The sequence below is a fragment of the Leopardus geoffroyi genome, chromosome A1 (assembly GCF_018350155.1).
Source record: "Leopardus geoffroyi isolate Oge1 chromosome A1, O.geoffroyi_Oge1_pat1.0, whole genome shotgun sequence".
Taxonomy (NCBI): Eukaryota; Metazoa; Chordata; class Mammalia; order Carnivora; family Felidae; genus Leopardus; species Leopardus geoffroyi.
The window spans coordinates 226,127,324-226,147,181 of record NC_059326.1 but is presented as its reverse complement, the minus strand read 5'-3'; the positions used below and the strand labels follow the sequence as shown (position 1 = coordinate 226,147,181).

General features: G+C 43.9%; 1 protein-coding gene across 1 annotated transcript; it reads right to left on the bottom strand.

Moving 5' to 3' along the window:
* Positions 1-247: 247 nt before the first annotated feature.
* Positions 248-13,289, bottom strand: ZNF622 (zinc finger protein 622). Its single transcript, XM_045441630.1, has 6 exons — positions 12,477-13,289; positions 11,502-11,747; positions 11,110-11,272; positions 8,249-8,361; positions 1,969-2,112; positions 248-530 (listed from the first exon to the last, which is right to left on the bottom strand). Exons 1-6 carry the CDS (start codon positions 13,096-13,098, stop codon positions 397-399), a joined length of 1,422 nt encoding a protein of 473 aa, XP_045297586.1. The 5' UTR covers positions 13,099-13,289; the 3' UTR covers positions 248-396.
* Positions 13,290-19,858: the final 6,569 nt, after the last annotated feature.

Sequence of the window (19,858 nt, the reverse complement as noted above, 5' to 3'; positions counted from 1 at the left end):
CTTCCAAGCCCTTGCGGAAGTCCCAGTGCCAGGACGTGGTAAGTTACCCCACAGCCAATTAAACCAAGTGTGGAGCGAGTCACCCACGAGTTTCCCATGTGAATCCGACAGGCAGAGTCAGGTAAAAGCGGAGGCAGTGAGACAATTACTAGCCAGTAGTTTGGGTCCCAGAGCCCAGCAGAGACACCACTCACTTTGTGAAAACATAACCTGTGAACCCTGTCCAAAAATGACATTTAAACGCCAATGAGATTCTGACTTTTATTACCAGGTCAGAACGGATCAAGTACAGGGAGAAGTAGCAGCAAACAGGGGCTGTCACACAATCCGGTTCCCCTGGCCCTCGGGCAAGGACACCTGTGCAAGGGACAGACCACCCAGTCCTTGGGCAGACACTCAGAACCTCACTTGGGGCCTGAAGTGCATCTGCTTGGTGGCATTGTTCTTCATTCCCGTCTTCAGCATCCACTTTGACTTCATCCTTTGGACATACTGCATGTCTCGCTCACGCATCAGAGCAGCTCCTGTGGCTGGAAAGGGGACACATGGCAAAGGCTGGTTATGTGTGATCAGAAAAAAAAGACAATCTTGGGGCGCCTGGGTGGCTCAGTCGGTTAAGTATCCGACCGCGGCTCAGGTCAAGATCTCATGGTTCCTGAGTTCGAGCCCCGCGTCGGGCTCTGTGCTGACAGCTCTGAGCCTGGAGCGTGCTTCGGATTCTGTGTCTCCCTCTCTCTCTGCCCCTCCTCTGCTGGGCTCACTCTTCCTCCCTCTCTCTCTCTCTCAAAAATAAATATACATTAAAAAAAAAAAAAAAACCTTTACAGAGAAGCTCAAGGCTAGTTTGGGTGAAACTGGGTTCTTATATTTAAAGAAGAGCTGCTAACCTGAGGTCGCCATGCAACGGGCGTGAGGGGTTATGCGCACCCAGAACTGCACAGAACCTGTACATGTACCCATTTCTCTGGAATAAGCCTCTCTAGTTTCCGTCACCTGGAAGGATCTATAAGCCCCAGGTAAATCCCGCTGACCAAAGGTGCTAGAGAAAGATGGAGACTCTAAAGTGAGGCAGACAATAGTTCCTGACAAAAATAAGATGCGGTCAGTGTCTGCTGGATTTCAGCGGCCTCGCGGCTCACAGGCAGCCACCGTGAAGGAAACCACACGTATATGAACACCGTGGCATTTAACACGGACTTTATCTGCCCAGGGCTTCCCACACCCTCCCAAGGGAGCTCTCCTTTGTCCTCTCCACAGTCCTTTAGTGGACCCGTGTTCTCCCTGCAGACCTAAGGACAGGACTCCATGTTAGCAGACACATCAGAACAGATTTACAGAATTTCATACTGATGAGGTTTCAAAGCTTAACAATTCCGGTGGCCTGCTTTATTCCGCTCTTGTTACCTTTTCTATGGGAAAACTACAAAAAGGAGTGACTGCCGGCCTTTATGACGTCCACGTACTACATCATACACGCGTTATGACAGTCAACCCACACAACGCTACCAGGTGGGTCCCCTTATGATCATCTCAGTTTGATAAATGAGGCAATAGAGGCTTCAGTTACTTAAATTACTCCTGCTCATCATTTAAGAACCTCTAAGTATATCAGGTAAGTCATGTTTGAATCCATGGCTTAAGCAATTTGCCCTCAAGGATACTAGTTAATTCCTTTGTATAACCTCCAGGATAATTTCAATCTTTGCTCATTACTAAGTACTCATGTTTATAACTATTATCTGTATTCTGTTTTGGAAAGTTACTGTGCCAGGAATATGAAGTTTTTAACGAATGGAGCTTTGGGCTTCTTGCCATAAACATATCAAGTAATAATGGAAGCCCCCTGAGCCAAGAAGTTAAGTTTCCTCTAGAGAGGATCCACAAGGACAACATAAATGGGAAGGACTTCACCCAAGCCCGTTCTTGTGATCCGAGTTCCCGGGCTGGTCCACGATCGTATCAACACACCTGTGCTGCCGGTCCACCCCAGGGCTCTGTACTGCCGGAGTATCCGGCCCACGGCCTTCTGATTCTTAGCAACAGCCACGGTTCTTGACAAGCCAAATCGCTGTTTGTAGTATCTCATCAAGGAGCGATGACCCACTCTGGCACCTGTTTTTCAAAAAAAACAATATTGAAATGCTGAGTTAGATAGTTTTTCAAGGTAGAGCTACAGAGCAAGGACTTTCCAAAGCAGACTTCTAAGGGTATCTAGCTGGAAAATGGAGAAGCCAGAAGAAAAAGTGCTCTATCTGCTAAAGAAAGATGAAGTAGCATATTAAAAAATGAAGTAAAGACAGAAAATAAAAAAGTAGAGGGATTTTTTTAAAAAAGAGAATGGCAAGTCACTGTCACGTGAAATCTCAGCATCCTGTACTTATATACTTATATACAATATGCCTCTCCAGAAATTCACATGCCAACTCTCACTGATATGGCTAGTAGGGCCCTAAGAAAGAGATAAGGGACTTTAACTTTTTTGTTTTTTAATATAAAGATAAAGCACACAATAATGATGTTTAAGTTTAAAAGCCACGGTCTAGGTCTAGAACAAGAATCAATCCACCTTTCTTTTGCTTAAATTCTCCATGGTGGTGGTTCCCAAACAAAGATGATTTTACCTCCAGGGACATTTGGCAGTGACTAGAGACATTTTTGGTTGTTATAGCTGGAGGGGGACTACTAGCATCTACTGGATAGAGGTCAAGGATATTAGCGGACATCCTACAATGCACAGGGCAGTCCTCCACAGCAAAGATTTACTTGGCCTAAAAGGTGACTACATTGAGAAACCCTGCCCTGTTATTTTCTAAATGATGGAACTCACCTGGTGAGCTACAATTTTAAAGGATGAGTCAGCTGAATTCCCTCTCCAGGTTGGGCTTATCCAGAAGGATCTGGTAAAACTATGCAAGTCAATCACGCTTTCAGAGGTGAATGACTATGGACTATGGAGCCTTTTATAGGAAAAGTGTGCTGACCCTTAGGCTCACAGCAAGTGAAACAGAAGGGGACGGGCTTCAGTGAGGGCTAACTCCAGGCTCCGTCAGCGCAGTGGCTCTCAAAAGGTGATCCTGGGACAGTGGTGTCAGCCTTACCTGAGAGCTTGCTAAATACAACACTAAATACAATTCCCTCACAAGAATATTAATCAGGCACCTTCCCAGACAGACGTATACATGTAGAAATTAGACAAGAGCATATACACAAGGCATGAAACAGCTATTTCCACTGAAAATGAATAGAGGAAATATGGCTCGGGAGAACCACGTGTACAGCTGCTAGGAAAGTTTTACATTGATCCAGACCGTTCATTTACATGAAAAATTCGGTCCGGTTATTCTAAGTCCCTACCCGTAGGGCAAGCTACCTGGAAAACAGTTTGCTTGCTACACAGATACGGAAAAGTAGTTACTGTCATGACTGTTTTTGTGGTAAGAGAAAGAAATGCAAAGAAACCTTTCAATTCAAAGATGGTTTGGTTTTTGGTTACCAGTATGGATGAACACATGTTTCCTTGAACCTGGCTCTTCTGGCGGCCTCAGAGTTAACAAAGCTCCTAAACCACAAGAAATAAGACGCAGCCAATGAATAAAGACTCAAGCTTAAACGAAGGCTGCTATGGCAGGAAAACCTATTATTATAATTTTCTACTTATAAGAACAGGTCAGGATGCTCCAGGTCTGCAATGCTCAAAATCATCACATGACAGTGCCGGTCATTAGTACAAAATCAACTGACGTATTTATAGTGATAAGCAGCATTTGGACAAATATGTATTATTGAAGAACATCCTTGAAAAGGTTTCATAACTCAATACCAAGGTTTCGGACAGCCAGCGGGGGAACTGAAAACACACAGATTAGAGCTACCCCTGCCCTGTGTCAATGACAGTGAGTACCTGACATTAAGCCCCAAGAATGTGCCAAGAGCAGCTCAACTTGAAGGCCCTATCAAGGAAAACTGTTTTTAGAACACAGTGTGACTGCCCAGTAAATAACAGATGGGTTCCGTCTTAGTTATGGTAAAGCCACAATCTGTCCATCTACCTTTCATCGTAGCAATAACCACTTATAAAACTGTCCAATCCTACAACTGAAGACATGAGACAGTGGAAAAGAAAATATCTCCAATGGTGATTTTCCTAAGATTCATGATGTATTCCCGTGGATCCACCAACAGTTTCATCTGGCTACTCAGCAGCTAACTGGATGTGTCTTTGACACCAACTTACTCCACGGGAGCTGAAGAACACTAAAGCAAACTCAAGGAACAGAGCCAGGCCACCGCTTTTGCAGTAAATGCTCACAGTGCCCTCTACCGGATGCTCTTTGTCACTGGCTCTGGGATCATCTCCTTGATCTGAAATAACTAGATTGAAGACATCACCACTACTGCTTTTTGAAACCAGTTCAAAGCAGACTCCACCGAGTGTGGTTGATGAAGTATCACCAAGCTCTCCACACTAGAATCCTTCCCGACTCAGCTTCATGCTAACATCTTATGCTAACAGTCAAGTAACCGAGCATAACTGAAAAGGTTTCTGAATGCTAAATTTGCTCAAAGACATAAACAGGTGATTGAATATACTGCTGTAATACTGCTACATGTTTACAGTGCTTATTCAGAGATCTCCCATTCCCTTGGCTCATTACAAAACCTCCCAAATCAGTACTAAGACAGGAGGGCAAACCAATGGAATATAACCCATCGTGTCTCACTGTAATGAAGATCAACTGAAGGAGGACTAATTTTTAATATAAGATGATGGAAGTATGGATGACACGAAAAGCAAAATATCAGTATAGCTGGAAGAAATTTCAGAAGAATACTAGCAGTTTCTGATTCACTAAGAAAGCTATGTTTTGCTATTATTTAAGTAAATTCCATAATAAGGTCTTAGCAGTCAGCCACTTAGGAAGATCCATGAAGGTACAGAGTAACATATATTTAGATATTTTTATTAGTGGCTCTTAATCTTCTCCGGGTCACAAGTGCTTTTAAAAACTATAGCCTTCGGGCACCTGGGTGGCTCAATAGGTTAAGTGTCTGACTTTGATTTCACAGCTTTGAGATTGAGCCCTGCATTGTGCCCCACGTCAGACAACGCACTGCGTGTGGAGCGTGCTTGGGATTTTCTCTCCCTCTTCCTCTCCTGTCTGCTCCCGCATGCTTTTGAATGGAAGAATGGAAGGAAGGAAGGAAGGAAGGAAGGAAGGAAGGAAGGAAGGAAGGAAGGAAATAAAGGAATAAAAAACTACAGCCTTTACCCTGCAAAACTGTACTTACCTGTTCAATTTAAAAAGGCATTCATGGCCACACAGGTGACTCTAAGACTCTGCACAGCCTTTACCCAGGAGAGTACACACTCACAGAAAAAAAACGTGTACGGCCTGGTTAAGAACCTGTGGGGTAAGGTTATCTGGCTGTTGGGTTAGGTCTTTCCTGAGTATGGCTAAAAGTACAGTATTTCACACTAACACCAAACCAGTTACTGTAATTTACTACTTCCAAGTCTGATATAAAAAAGTCGTCCTGGGGTTTATTATCCAGTACTTTAAAATAATGTGACTCAGTAGGTAGACCAGTAGCACTGAGCAAGGAAACCCTGGCTCTAAAAACCAGGGAAGTTGGACCTTCAAATTAATCTCACGCCACTCTTCCTTGAGACACCTGGGCGGCTCAGTCAGTTCAACATCCGACTTGACTTCAGCTCAGGTCATGATCTTGTGGTTCATGAGTTCAAGCCCCGCGTTGGGCTCTCTGCTGTCAGCAGAGCCTGCTTAGGATCCTCTGTCCCTCTCTCTGTCCCTCCCGTGCCTATGCTCTCACTTTCTCCTTGGACTGCACGATGATGTAGAGACAAAGCAACCCGCTGCACAGTCCTGCAGACCAATGATTCCAAGCTACCGGGGCCCCCTCTTAGCCCACAACGGCTCCCTCTGCCCTGCTTCTCCTACACTATGGCAGGCCCAAGGGAATCAACCTTGCTTTCCTTTTAAAGTCGCCTCCAACCTCTCAGTCACTGAGTCAACAAACATCATCTGGCTCATGTGTGCCTGAGACCCTGTGGTGAGAGGGAAGAAGCAATCTATTTTTCAAAAGTAATGGGGGAAGGCAGGCAAGCAAGCCAGCACTTACAAAGCAGTGAGAGAAATATTACAACAGATTGGCCAGTGCCCCAGGAGCAGAGGAGACTCTCCATACTCAGGGCAGGAGCTGAGTTCAAAAGGGCTTATGGAGGGGTGGACCCGAGTCTTAAAGGACAAGTAGCAGTAAGTCAGAGGCATCACCCTTCCAAAGACGCAGAGGAGGGAAACTGCAAGTGGGTAGGTAAAGGAATAGATACCCGGAGCGGGGGAGAGAGGGCAGCAGCTAGAGAACCTAACTTACCTGAAGAACAATGGCTCCCCCTGGAAGAATTCCAGAGGGAAAAAGGAAACAGACGGGTTGTCTTAAGAAGAATGTGCTAAGTGGTTGAACAGAAATCAGATTGCAGATGGCCATTTAGGAAGCGGTAATGGTGACACAGACAAATGTTAAATAGGAAACAAAGAAGAAAAATATGAAAGGGTTGTTTAGGAATTGTACTTCGTAATAGCTCCAGTGTGGGAGACGACCAAAGAGAGTATCCTAAGATGATGCCTATTTTTGGCTTTGGTTAATCTTGGAAAACGCAATCATCCTAGGAAAATGTGTTTTCTAGATTAAAAAATAAAAAAGGAATCCCTAGTTAAGTTTCAAAATTCTAGGTTTAGATGAAAATTTCTCTCAAAGAGACTCTATTTCTTAAATAGGCTATGCTCACTGTTGTGCATATTTTGGTAGGTACCAGGCTACAGTTGATGCAAACCGAAGCCACCATTCATAGTGACGTGCCAGACATCGCTTGACAAGGGATCACCTTATTCAACTCACTCAAAGAGTGTTGTAATCACACTCTACAGTCAAGGAAGTGGATGCTAATGAAATAAGGAGCGAAAAAAGATGGTCATAGTCTTAGAAATGAAGTTAGGAAGCTCATTTCTGATGTAATGTACTGGCATTTTCACCAGAGGAAGACTAGAAGAGGTTCTCTGTGATATGTCTAGGCTGGTTTTGCTACTGTTTATTGCACAGGCCACGACATTGTGCATTCCACACCTTTCTTATCACTGTAAGGAGACCTGTATCTTCAAGACAGGCTCCGCATGCCCTTTTCTTCTACTGCCATACTCTAAAGCCGTCCTTAGCCTTAAAAGGTTATTATTCTGAATTAAAGAGGGCTGTCTGCACCTAAGCAGTGATACTCCTTGTGAAAAGCAGTAACATAAGATGGCTTCTTCCCCCCAGTCGTGTCCATGAGCAGGATAGCTGCTCTTACGCAGCATCACTGCAAATCTCCCACGGCAGGGTGGGGGGAGTGGAGAAGGCTTCGCTGACTGGTCTATGATCTTGGGTCAGTTACTCAACCTATCTAAGCTTCGGCTGGCTCACAGGTCGAATAAGGATAACAGAATCCAACTCACTGGCTCCTAAAGATAAAATAATGGATCCACCTACCATGCTGAGCTGAGTGCTCAGTAAATACCACGTATTATTAGGATCTTGTCAGCTCTTCGGTTCCATTCCCTTTCCTTCCCACAGGTCTTCTGTAGCTTCTCCCGTTCTTATCAGCTAATCATAACATTGTAAACAACAGCAGATGCTTCTCATATTCATGGCTTTTTCTCCCCCCACCTTTTCATACCTGGGATAAATCCCCACCTATCAGTCAAATCCTGTTCCCTAAAGTAGAAGGCAGAACTCAAACTCCGAGCCTCCCTGCCACAAATAAACAAGCCTCCCTGCCAGAAAATAAACAGGCAACTGGGCCAGGCGCTGTCAGCCCGATACACCCGTGCCAGACTACCTGGAAGTCTGAGCAACGTGAGGAAACAGGAACCAGTTCAAAGAATAAGAGTACGGCCAACATTAACAAGAGAAACCTAAATGAGGCAATAATAACAAGAAAGAACCAAACAGAAAATGTCTATGTATCTGAAAGGAGATGACTGATGAAAGCATTCAAAATCATAACAGAAGTGAGCAAAAACACTGATCTAATTTAAACAAAACAGCCAACACAGAGCTAAGTGGAGACCTTCATTACTATGTACCTGAGAACATAAAACTGTAACGACTTCCCCCAGTACAGAAGAGAACTGATGGGAACATGCCTCTCCAATCCTCTCACCCGCGTTTTGCCATCTTTGCCAAACATACTTACCAGAAGGCAGAATCAGCTCCATGGTTTCATCATCATATTCTAAAGTCTTTTCGGAGGGTAAGTCCTCAGTCCCATCAGGCTGCCCCCCTTCCGTGTAATCTGGGTAGCTACTCCTGTAACAGCGGCATTAATAATGGCATTAATAAAAAGACTAATACCTCAAATTTGACTAAAAGACAAATCGTGTTTGCAAACTGGCAAACCCACTGGCTACCTAAGCGCAGGGAACCAACCGCTGCAGGCACGGCAAGCTGAAACATTTAGGAGGAAAGCCAACTTGGTCGCATCCTCTGTGAGACAGAGTGTGCAAGTGACCCATAAGCTCAAGATGGATCACAGACCTAAACGTAAAACACAAAACTATAAGAATGACTACAATATAACATGGGAGACAATCTAGATGACTTAGGGTTCGGTGAGGACTTTTTATGTGCATCACGAAAGGCACGATCCACGAAAGGAATAATTGGTAAGATGGACTTCACTAAAATGAAAAACTTCTCTGGGAAAGACAGTGTCGAGAGAATTACAATACAAGCCACAGACAGGGAGAAAATGTTGGCAAAAGACACATCTGATAAAGGACCGTTATTCAAAACATGTAAAGAACTCTTAAAACTGAGTGATAAGAATATAAACCAGACTTGAAAATGGGGCAGGGACCTCACCAGGCACCTCACTAAGATATACAGGCTGCAAATAAGCATGTAAAAAGGTGCTCCACATCATGTCATGAGGGAAATGCAAAATAAAAAGAGATAACACTACACACGCTTATTAAAACAGCCAAAATCCAGAACACTGACAACATCAAATGCCAGCAAGAATGTGAAGCAATGGGCATCCTCACTCATCGCTCGCGGGAACACAAAATGGTGCAGCCGTTTTCCCAGACAGCTTGGGGGTTTCTTGCAAAGCCAAAAAATACTCTTCCCGCAGGATCCACAATCGTGCTATTTCGTATTTATCCAAAGGAGCTGAAAACATGTCAACAACACAAAACCTGCACACTGATGGTTATAGAAGCTTTATTCATAATTGCCCCAATGTGGGAGCAACAAAAGCGCCCTTCAGTAGCTGGGTGGATAAATACACTTGTGGTACATCCAGAAAACAGAACCGTATTCAGTACTAAAAAGAAATGAACTATCAAGCCATGAAAAGAAATGGAGAAAACTTAAATGCACGTTACTAAGTGAAAGAAGCCAGTGTGAAGAGACAAGGAGGGAAGAACAGGCGGAATCCACAGGATTTTCAGGGCAGTGAAACTACTCTGTATGATACAATAACGGTAGACACGGGTCATTATACGTTTGTCCAAACAGAAGATGTACGACACCAAGAGTGAACCCTAGCGTGAACTACGGACTTGGCGATGATGAGATACGAATGTAAGGTCATCACTCAGGAATGTACCACTAGTGTGGGATGTCCACAATGAGGGAGGCTGTGTATGTGTCGGGGGACAAGGGTTTTATGGGAAATCTCTGTACCTCCTGCTCAAATTCGCTGTAAATATAAAATTTTCTTTATAAAAAAAAAAACACACAAATGGCTGAGCAAATGGCCTCCAACTGAATTCTTTCACCTATTTGTTTCTCCGTAGGAGGGAGGCGAAGGTAGCACTAGAGATGCTGCTCTCCTGAATTCAGCCATTCTAAGACAACTTCTAGGAGAGTGCCATCTGAAAAGATTCTGTGACCACAGAAACTTTCTGTGCCTGTGTGTCCAATAAAGTAGCTACTGGTCACATGTGCTTTTCGGCACTGAGTTTTGAAATGTAGGTAGTACAACTAAACAACCGCATTTTTACATTTTTAACTTGATTTTTAATTAACTTAAATAGTCCTATGAATGCACCTAGTAATTACCATTATTGGACAGTGCAATTCCAGAAGATTCTTTATGTTCATAGACATGTTCTCAAATACACATAGAAAATAAATTAGAGAATTACACGTTAAAATGTTAGTAATAAGACAGATCACCCAATCCCAATAAAGAAGCAGACAAAAGACTTGATCAGGCACTTCACAAGAGATATCCAAGTGACCAATTAATACAAAAAGGTTTTCAACTACATTAGGTAACATCAGGGAAACGAAAATTAAAACCACAGTGGGATACCACTACATAGCCACCGACACGGTTGAATGAAAAACTTCTCGATGACAAGGGTGAGAAATCAGGAGGAAAATGCAAAAGGGTAATTTAAAAGGCTAAGACTTTTCTGAACACATGTATCTGGAGACGGTGGATATTTGGCGCGGTAATTACACACATCTGCTTGTTTAGCACACCTGTGCTAGGTCCTAAGTATCATGACACCACAGCTGTTCAAAAGTGCCTGCCACAGATTCCTGGCATCACGCGTGAATTATCCGACTTTCTAGTTAAGGGTGAGCCACCTATGGGATAATCTCACCATCGAATGCCTGGGACTGGCCTAGTTCAGCAACCAACTCAATTCCCTTAGGAGACAGCCTGTGATTCAAGGACTCTTCAGGGAAACCAAAACATGAAATCTCACTTCAGTCCCTCTGTCCACAAGGGGGCCGGCAAAAGTGACCCGCTAATCATTTAAACCACCGATAAAGAAAAAGAAATTCTCAAGTCAGACAAACTTCAGTTTGGACCTGAGATCTTCTCTTTATCAGATCTCTTTTATTAGATGCGTGGGCTCAACTCTTAGTTTCTTATCGACAAAATGACACGGAACAGTCCCCCCCCCCCCCCCACGGAAGTGTTAAAAGAGCCGTAATGCATATACGGCACATGCATCAGGCACAGGCACACCTGCTATCGATTAGGGTCAAGCGTGATGACCCCACCTGGCTTCACACTGCACACGACAGACTTACCTAAAATCATAGAAGTCTGCAAATTCCAAAGCAGCATCACCGTCTGTGAAGAGCTTACAGTGGCTTTTGTCATTCATGTGTGCCTGTACAGCTTCCGTGGAGTAGAAGGATTTCCCTTTCTCATTGCACCACAAGCAAATCTTCCCAACGCCAACTTTCTCTCCTGGAACAATAAGTGGAGGACAAAACACAAGGGCAGCTTTCTGCGGCCAGCTCAAAGCTCACAATGTATCTCCGCGATTCAAAAACCATGCATCAAATTTTTGATCTTTACAAAATAAGCAGATAACTAAATCAAACATCGATGAGAAACAAAAAACGAAATGTTCTCCTAAAACTTGACCCCCAATAACGTGGCATTTGCTCATTAAAAGGAAAACTACTGTACTTACCCAAGTATTTAATCAGTCCCTTAAGATCAGAAAGATATTCTATGTCGGGAATAAAGAAGCTGTGGACTTTGGTCATATGAGCCACATTCTTCATGAGGGAGCTTGAATGATGGGGGCAAAATAAGCAGTCCGTTATGGGGATAGCACCGCTGAGGGGGCCTCCCCCAGCCTCCCCCTCCTCCGCGTCGTCCATTGGTTCAGCATCCTCACATCCCGACTCCTCATCAGAATCGATATCTTCCCAATCTTCACGCCAGAGAGTTGAAAAACAAAGTTAGTTTAACAAGGTGCTTGGTAACTGCCGGGAAGAAACCACAAAGACTCCCAAGCATGAGGCAGAGCAGCCTTCCGTTTGGGCCTGGAGAATGCCACTTGCAGGACAAACCCTCTTTCACGATCTCGACGTTAGCTAAAGTTACACGGACAAATCTGTGGCGCTAAAACGTTCCTTAAGCTTTCTTTTCCAGCATGCAGGAATCTCCTTGTACTTCCTTCCTAGGCCTCTACCTACACAATCAGTAGTAACAGGATGTGCCACGAGGGCAGGAAGGAATAAACAGCTCGTAAAACGGAGGAGGCTCCAGCTCCACATTTCAGGTTAACCCCCGCATTCTGAACCCCTCACTTTGCTGTCTTAACTGAATTAAGTGCGAAGCCATCATAACTAGAAACCGAGCAGAATCACACACCCTGCCGCCGTTGGTGTGCGCGGTAACACGCCCCCCCCCACCCCATGCGTGTGTTCGATGCCTTCTCCTTCAAAACGGAAGTCATCAATTCATTCTACTATTTATTAAATAACTATTTATTAAATAACGCCCCCGATAAGCTTCCAGGCCCTGAATCTACCACAGTTAACGAAACAAGACAAAATTCCCTGCGGGCCTGATGCTCCGACAAGTCACTTGGGAAAGGATCTAAACCACCCTCACTCGTCAGTTTCACCTCCCCCCGCCCCCGCAACAGAGCCACTACCTTCTTCGTCGAGGTCCTCCTCCTCCTCACTCTCCTCCTCCTGCTGCTTTGCCAACTTCTTGGCCTGCTGTTCAAACCACTGGAGCCGGGGAGGTTTCTCGGCCGGGTCCCGGTCGTGAGGCGCCCGTCCTCCATCAGCCACCGCCACGGGACTCCTGGGCTCCTCCTCCGGCGCTGCGGGGGCCTTCTTGGGAGACATGGACGGCTGAGCCTTGATGGCCTGCTGGATGGCCGCGTTCATGGCATCCTTGTCCACGCTGTCCACGCCCAGGCCTTTCTCCAGGTTCTTTTCGTTCATCATCTCCACTTTCCGGTTCACGGCCCGCACGGCCTTCTTCTCCAGCTCCACGTGCCGCCGGGACTTGAGGTGGTTCTCGTAGGCGTTGAAAGACGCAAACTTCTTACTGCAGACGGTGCAGTAGGTGGCCGTGCCCTTGCTGTCCTGCTCCGCCACGGCCCGCTGCGCCCGCACCCGCTCCTGGAAACCCTCGGCGGTGACCGGGGCCATGTCGGCCACTTTGCGCTTCAGGTTGTAGCGGTGCCAGTCCGTCTTGTAGTGGGCCCGTTGCACCTCCGCGTCGTCGAACGCCACCCGGCAAGTAATGCAGGTGTACGTCGCCATCTCCAGGGCCGAGATTAGAGGCGACGAAGGCAGAAGTCTAGCGACAACAGCTTGAACGCCACCAGACGCTCAAACCTCTACTCGCCTCAGAGCTCACAAGAAACCAGAGCGCCCGCTGGCTTCCAGCCTCGATCTGTGATGAGTTCCGGCACACTAGGGAAGTTATGCTCCGCTGGGCAGGAAGTCCCGCCTTTCGATATGTAGCTACGCCCCCGCCGCGGGTCCCGGAAGACGAGGGAAGGCCTGTGACAAACCAGGCCCCGCCCAGTCGGCCTGAAGCGTGTACTGATTGCGTTATTCTGAAGTGGGTGTTGATCAGAGCGGCAGGAGCTGGATGTTGATTGGGCCAGCCAGAGGGGGGTGTTGACTGGGCCAGCCTGAGGTGGATGTTGATTGGGCCAGCCTGAGAAGGGTGGTGAGTAGGCCAGCCTGAAGTGGGTGTTGATTGGACCACTCAGAGGAGGGTGTTGACTGGGCCGACCTGAGGTGGGTGCCGATTGGGCCAGCCAGAGGTGAGTGTTGGGGCCACGGAGGTGAGTGTTGATCAAAAGGCGCTGCGCACCCCAGGTGACTTTCCCTGGTGGTTGTGCGGTGTGAGGTGACGCGATGAAGGCGACGGCTGCGCGGCAGGGGGAGGCACGCGAGACGGGGAGGGTCCGGTAGCCACGCGAAGGGCGGGGCCTCTCTGAAAACCGCGCGCTGCGCTCTGGCAGCTCAGAAAGTGGGTGTCCCGGAAGCTGGGAGGGGCGGACCTCCCGAGCGCTCGCCGGACCAGCCGGAGTCCCGGGAAACCGGAGACTGGAGCCGGAGGCTGCGGGAATTCGCAGGAAAACCAGAGGCCGGGCCAGAGCCTCGGCTTTTGCGAGGCGGCCCCTTCCAGCCGAGGGCGCAGGCGAAACGCTTGAATGCAAAGTTTGCCAGCTGGGAGCGCAGCCAAGCCGCAGGCCTTGGAAATGTAATCGGAGCCACCCACAAAGGTTATCGTCAGTCCAATAGCAACCACGTTTTTAAAATGCAAAAAGCAAGGGTTGTAAGATCTAACGCAACATATACACAATTTTGTCATTTGGACTTGTACTCAACCCAAAGGATTTAATGAGAAATTTTACATTTCGTCTGTTGGTACTAGATCTTGGGACTTTGGTGTGTATTATTACACAACAGCACATCGCAGGGGCCAGCCTTCTCTGATGTGCTCAATTAACTGTGGCCTCGTATGCAACAGCGCGGGTCTAGGAAACGTGAATGTTGAAGGCTTCGGGCTCATTGTCGAAGATGGCTCATTGATATGCTGATAGCAAGAGGCTTTGGTTCCTCACCAAGTGGCCTTTTCCAGTTGATCGTCCTCATAACATGGCAGTTGGCTTCTCCAGAAGGAGCAAAGTGGAAGCCACTGTGTCTTTTATGACCTAGCCTTGGAAGTCACACACTGTCATTTCCACGGTGTGTTATTACTTGTGAAGGCCAGCCCTATTTAATGTGGGAGGAGACTACATAGGGGCTTGAAGAGGGTGTCTGAGGACCATTATGGGAGACTGGCTACCACTAGCGTTTGTTGTTTGTCACTGATTTCCCAGTTTTAACACTTGAAGTCCTGTGTCCCAGGAAACCCAATCATCCTGGGCAAACCAGACTCCTGTCATTGCTCTGTACCCAGTGTTGGGACAGTGCTGGCACGTAGATGGCTCGGTATTTGTTAAATGAATTTTTTACTGCAGTGTTGTCTGGTGGTGATTTTTATTCCAGAAAACTTGCTTTTCAGCTTATCAAAATCTTTTAAAATAGCCTCTGGACAAGATACCCACTTGAAGAAATGTACCTAGGACTAATCATCAATGGGGATAAGCAAAAACACTATATTTCCAAGCTTCTCTAAAAAATAAAGCAAAAGATGGCTACATAAAGAACTTGTGGTTTTACTGTTTCTTATTCTTCTGTGGTTCTCTGGCATCTGTTCATTCTTCATGTGTTATTTCTTCCCTGCCTCCTTCAATTCATTTTCATGACCAGAACCCATTTCAGCATCTTTGAACAGGATAGTCAAGGATGCAGATGAAAAGCCAGATGAAGAGCTACATAGGGTGAGGTCCAGAAGGGTCCCAGACATAGGAGCTTCTTTTTTTCTTTTTAATTTTTTTTTTTTTAACGTTTATTTATTTTTGAGACAGAGAGAGACAGAGCATGAACAGGGGAGGGGCAGAGAGAGAGGGAGACACAGAATCGGAAACAGGCTCCAGGCTCTGAGCTGTCAGCACAGAGCCCAACGCAGGGCTCGAACTCACGGACCGTGAGATCATGACCTGAGCCGAAGTCAGACGCTTAACCGACCAAGCCACCCAGGCGCCCCAGGAGCTTCTGTCTCCATAGAGTTTGGGATGCACCACCCATCTGGCCCATGGATTTGTTCTGGTTCAACAACCTAAGAGCTCTCTTGAGCCCCATCCTTTTGGGGTTTTATAAAGCTTTCATTACATAGGCATGATTGATTAAATCTTAAGTGATTGAACTCAATATCCCGCTCCTTTCTCCACTCCAGAGGTGTGAGGGGGTGGGCCTGAATATTTCCACCCTCTCATCACGTGGTTGGCTCCCCAGGCAACCCGCTCTCATCCTTAGGTTACCTGAGGGCTTTCCAAAAATCACCTCATTAACATAACCAAAAACACTGTTATCCTGTTAACACTTGGGTTTTTGTGAGCTCTATGCCCCGAATGGACAAAGACCAAATGTATATTTATTAAAAATCACACTCTATCCTTTAAAATATTCTACTAGTTCTAAATTAAGACATCCCTACTCTCCAGGAGTTTCTTATAATTTGATAGGGATGGTAAGAAATACACAATGAACACATTAAAGACTGGATCACATACAACAAAATATAAAGAGGCAATGGGTATTTAGAGAACTCTCATCCAATTAGAAAAGTTTTTGTTAAGGAGCTGACATTTCAGATGGGTCTTGAAGGAGAGGAAAGTTTGAGGACTTCATCTGCGAATGGAGAAGGGAGGCGGAAGGTAGAAGAAATACTGTGGAGAGAGGAAAATAAGAGACATATTTAGGAAGAATATGTCTAGTTTGGGTGAAGCATAGGATACAGGTAATTAAGAGAAAGTAAGACTAGAGAGGATTAAGGTATTAGGTAAAGCGGCGAATTCTATCTTCATTCGGTAAACAGTAGTGTTTCAGTTTATATGGGCATTGGGAATAGAAGTGGGCCTTGAGATCCAGCAGCAGTATCTGGAATTGTTGGAAAAAAATACTAGAAAGGAGCAGGTCTATAGCCAATAGCTCCTTGGTAAATGCAAGATGACTGACCAAGAGACCTTGCATTAAACTTCAGTACATTCAGAGAATTATGTTAATGTGTCTGATCTCTGCTGACAATGCTATAAAAAATGTTTCTTACCAAATTAATCATTTTGCTGAAGAATTTAAACTGAGACTGCCCACGTGAAAGATTTAGATTTGAAAAATATTAACAATTAGAATTCTTTCTGGATACTGTGACATAGCTCTTAAGATACGAGCTTCACTAAACTGCCAAACTACTGAAGTTATGTTATACAGTGTAAAGGGACAGTGTCCATGAAGATGTGCTTCTTTTTCAATGCTGGAAAATGTTGGGATGTTGATTTTTGATAATTACAAAATTTAAAGTAAGAGGTAATAGGTTCATCTTCAAGTCAATTGAGATACTGGTATTGATAGGCAGTATTATCTTGTGACAGGCTTACTACTTTTCATATACCCATATTGCAGTCACAACTTGGTTTTCAAAAGGAAAACTAAAGGGGATTGGGCTGTTTGCGATTAGTTTTTGGGTGGTAACAAAGAATATAAAAACTAACATTTATTAAATGGTTTACAATTTGTATGAATTTTGCATTTATAAAAATGTTAAGTAAAGGGGCGCCTGGGTGGCGCAGTCGGTTAAGCGTCCGACTTCAGCCAGGTCACGATCTCGCGGTCCGTGAGTTCGAGCCCCGCGTCGGGCTCTGGGCTGATGGCTCAGAGCCTGGAGCCTGTTTCCGATTCTGTGTCTCCCTCTCTCTCTGCCCCTCCCCCGTTCATACTCTGTCTCTCTCTGTCCCAAAAATAAATAAACGTTGAAAAAAAAAAAAAAATTTAAAATGTTAAGTAAAAAATTATGATTTTCAGTAAACAATTTTAAAACATTTTACTACCTCTTGTTTTTGGGTATCTAGATATGCTGTTCTTAGATTAACAAAGAATTGAGATATTCTAAAGAATTGAGAAAACTTGGGTTATCAGAGCATTTAAAATAGTATAGATCAGCTGGTTTCTGGATTCTTTGGAAAGAGAAAAAAATAATCTCAATAAAATAAAAGCAGTCTTTAGTATTTAGTAAAGTTCTGCTAAGCTATTTAAAATTATGATCTTTCTTAATGTATTAAAAAACAAAAAAAAAATTAGATAATGTGACATATTGGAAAGAGAATAGGCTTTGCGGTCAAACTGGCTTTCCCCCTTACTAGCTATGTGACTGGATAATTTACCTAACCTTGTCCTTCTGAAAAATGCTCTTCCTACTACTTAAGTGTAGAGTCATGAGGATTACACATGATTCTAACTATAACTGAGTGTTTTCTATGTATTAGGCCAAAGTTTGGCAAACCATTCCTATAAAGGGCAAGATAGTAAATATTTTAGGCTTTGTAGGCCTAAAACTATTATCTGCCACAACTGTACAACTTTTCTCTTTAGCATAAAAATAGCCATAGACAGTACATAAGTGAACATTGCTGTGTTCTAACAAAACTGTATTTATGGACACTAAATTTTGAATTTTGCATATTTTACACATCATGAATTATTCTTCGGATTTCAATTTTTTTTTAAAAAAAGCGTTCTTAGTTGCTATTCCATAGAAAAACAGTGGCAGGTCAGATTTGGCCCATAGACCATAGTTTGCCAAACCCCGTCTTAGACAATTATACACTATGAGGCCCAGGTGCTAATTTCATAGATGAAAGAAACAGGTGCAAATGTTATGTGACTTAGTTGGAGTCTCCCAGGGTAAGATCCATTAAAAATGACTAGTGTAGAACCTCACACATGGTCCAGAATCAACTGAAAAAATAGACATTTTTGCAACACTTTTCATCTTTTTATTCCATAGCATTTATTGGATTACGAGGCCAATATAGTGCCAGTCCCACTGAAATAACTTTTAGAGTTTTCTTATAAGCAGATACTTATTGATTGACTTTGTTTTAATGTTTGAAAAGATGGCGTAGTTGAAACACAGGCAGGAAAAAACTTCACTGTCTTGGTTTTATATAGCCTTTTTCTCCCCTGAAAATGCTTCAGACGTTTTTCCATTTATTCTAAAAACATCCCTGTATGACAGAATAGTTCGCTTCCTGATTTTATTAATGACCTCTCATCCCACCTTAAATGCTGCAATGGAAATGGAGGAATAATGCACAAAAATATAGTTCTGAGACCTTCTAGCTTCATCATGACACAAATGACCTATGAAAACAGTAAGTGTTTTCAGAATAATTTCCTATCTTGTAACGACTATAGCTGGAGTGATGTAAAGAACTACATCAACCAAAATTATAAACAGAAAAGGAAAACGTTTAAGTCACTTTTTGTTCTTGACTGTAGATTTGCTTCTTGCCTAAAATCGCTAGTACACTGGCATTTGCCATTTTTTTAAAAGGAAAAAAGTTGCACTTACTTCAAATATATGAGTGACATGCCTAAATATGTTGAGGATGTTTGCTAATTGCAAAGCCTTATAAATGTTTCTTTTCCTAATATTCTGCCACACTAGAAGGGGGACAGTTTTTAAAAATCACATTTGAAGATTTTTAGGGTAAGAAAAAGCAACGATGATCCAGAATGAGAATATAAACACTGTTTTAGGCCTGGATTGACCTTCCAAAGCAAGCTTGAACTTCTGAGCCCTGCTTTATCGTTTTAGGTCAAAATGCATGATCGGTGTGTGTTATTCCCATTGTCCGGTTTTGCTCATCATTTTCTATAGGAAGAGAGCAAAGCATTTTTCTACAATTCCTTTACAATAATAATTAAAAAAATCCACGTTTCACCTTTTAATGAATGCAGAAATCCTCATGATAAGGGATAAATAGTTCCCAGGGTACTGGATCAGTCACCAGGGTTTATTGTTACTATATCTTGAAATCAGAAATATATCCCCCAACACACACACACACACACACACACACACACACACACACACACCCCTTCAGCATCCCTGTTTGTCTGAATTAAGAGTACCATTATCAAAGAGTATCAATTGTGTGAATCTGTAATCACTTATGTTCTTAAATAATATTGAAGTACACGTATGGTTATAATGCTACTCTCCATAGAGAGCTAGTATGTCTTCTCGAAAGTGTTACACATTTTTCTACCCTACCAACCTTGCCATCCCCAAATCCCTTTTAATTTATAGTTTATAATATATGATCCTATCTTTATGGCTTATACCACCAACTCTTGAGTTTATCTTCTTGCAAGCTTGTCCAGTGACTTTTAACAACGTTTTGATTACTTGGATCAATCTTCTTGTGTTCCCCTCAGTGAAAAAATTGAAATGACCTGTACACTTTTTGACTTAATGGCCACAGATGCTTTTTAAATGCAGAAACATGCACATTAAAAATTTAAAAAAGAAGAATCCTGGTGACAACTATTTTATAAATATGTGACTGTATTTTTCTTTGTGTCCAGAAACTTGTATTGAATAGAATTCAGGTATATT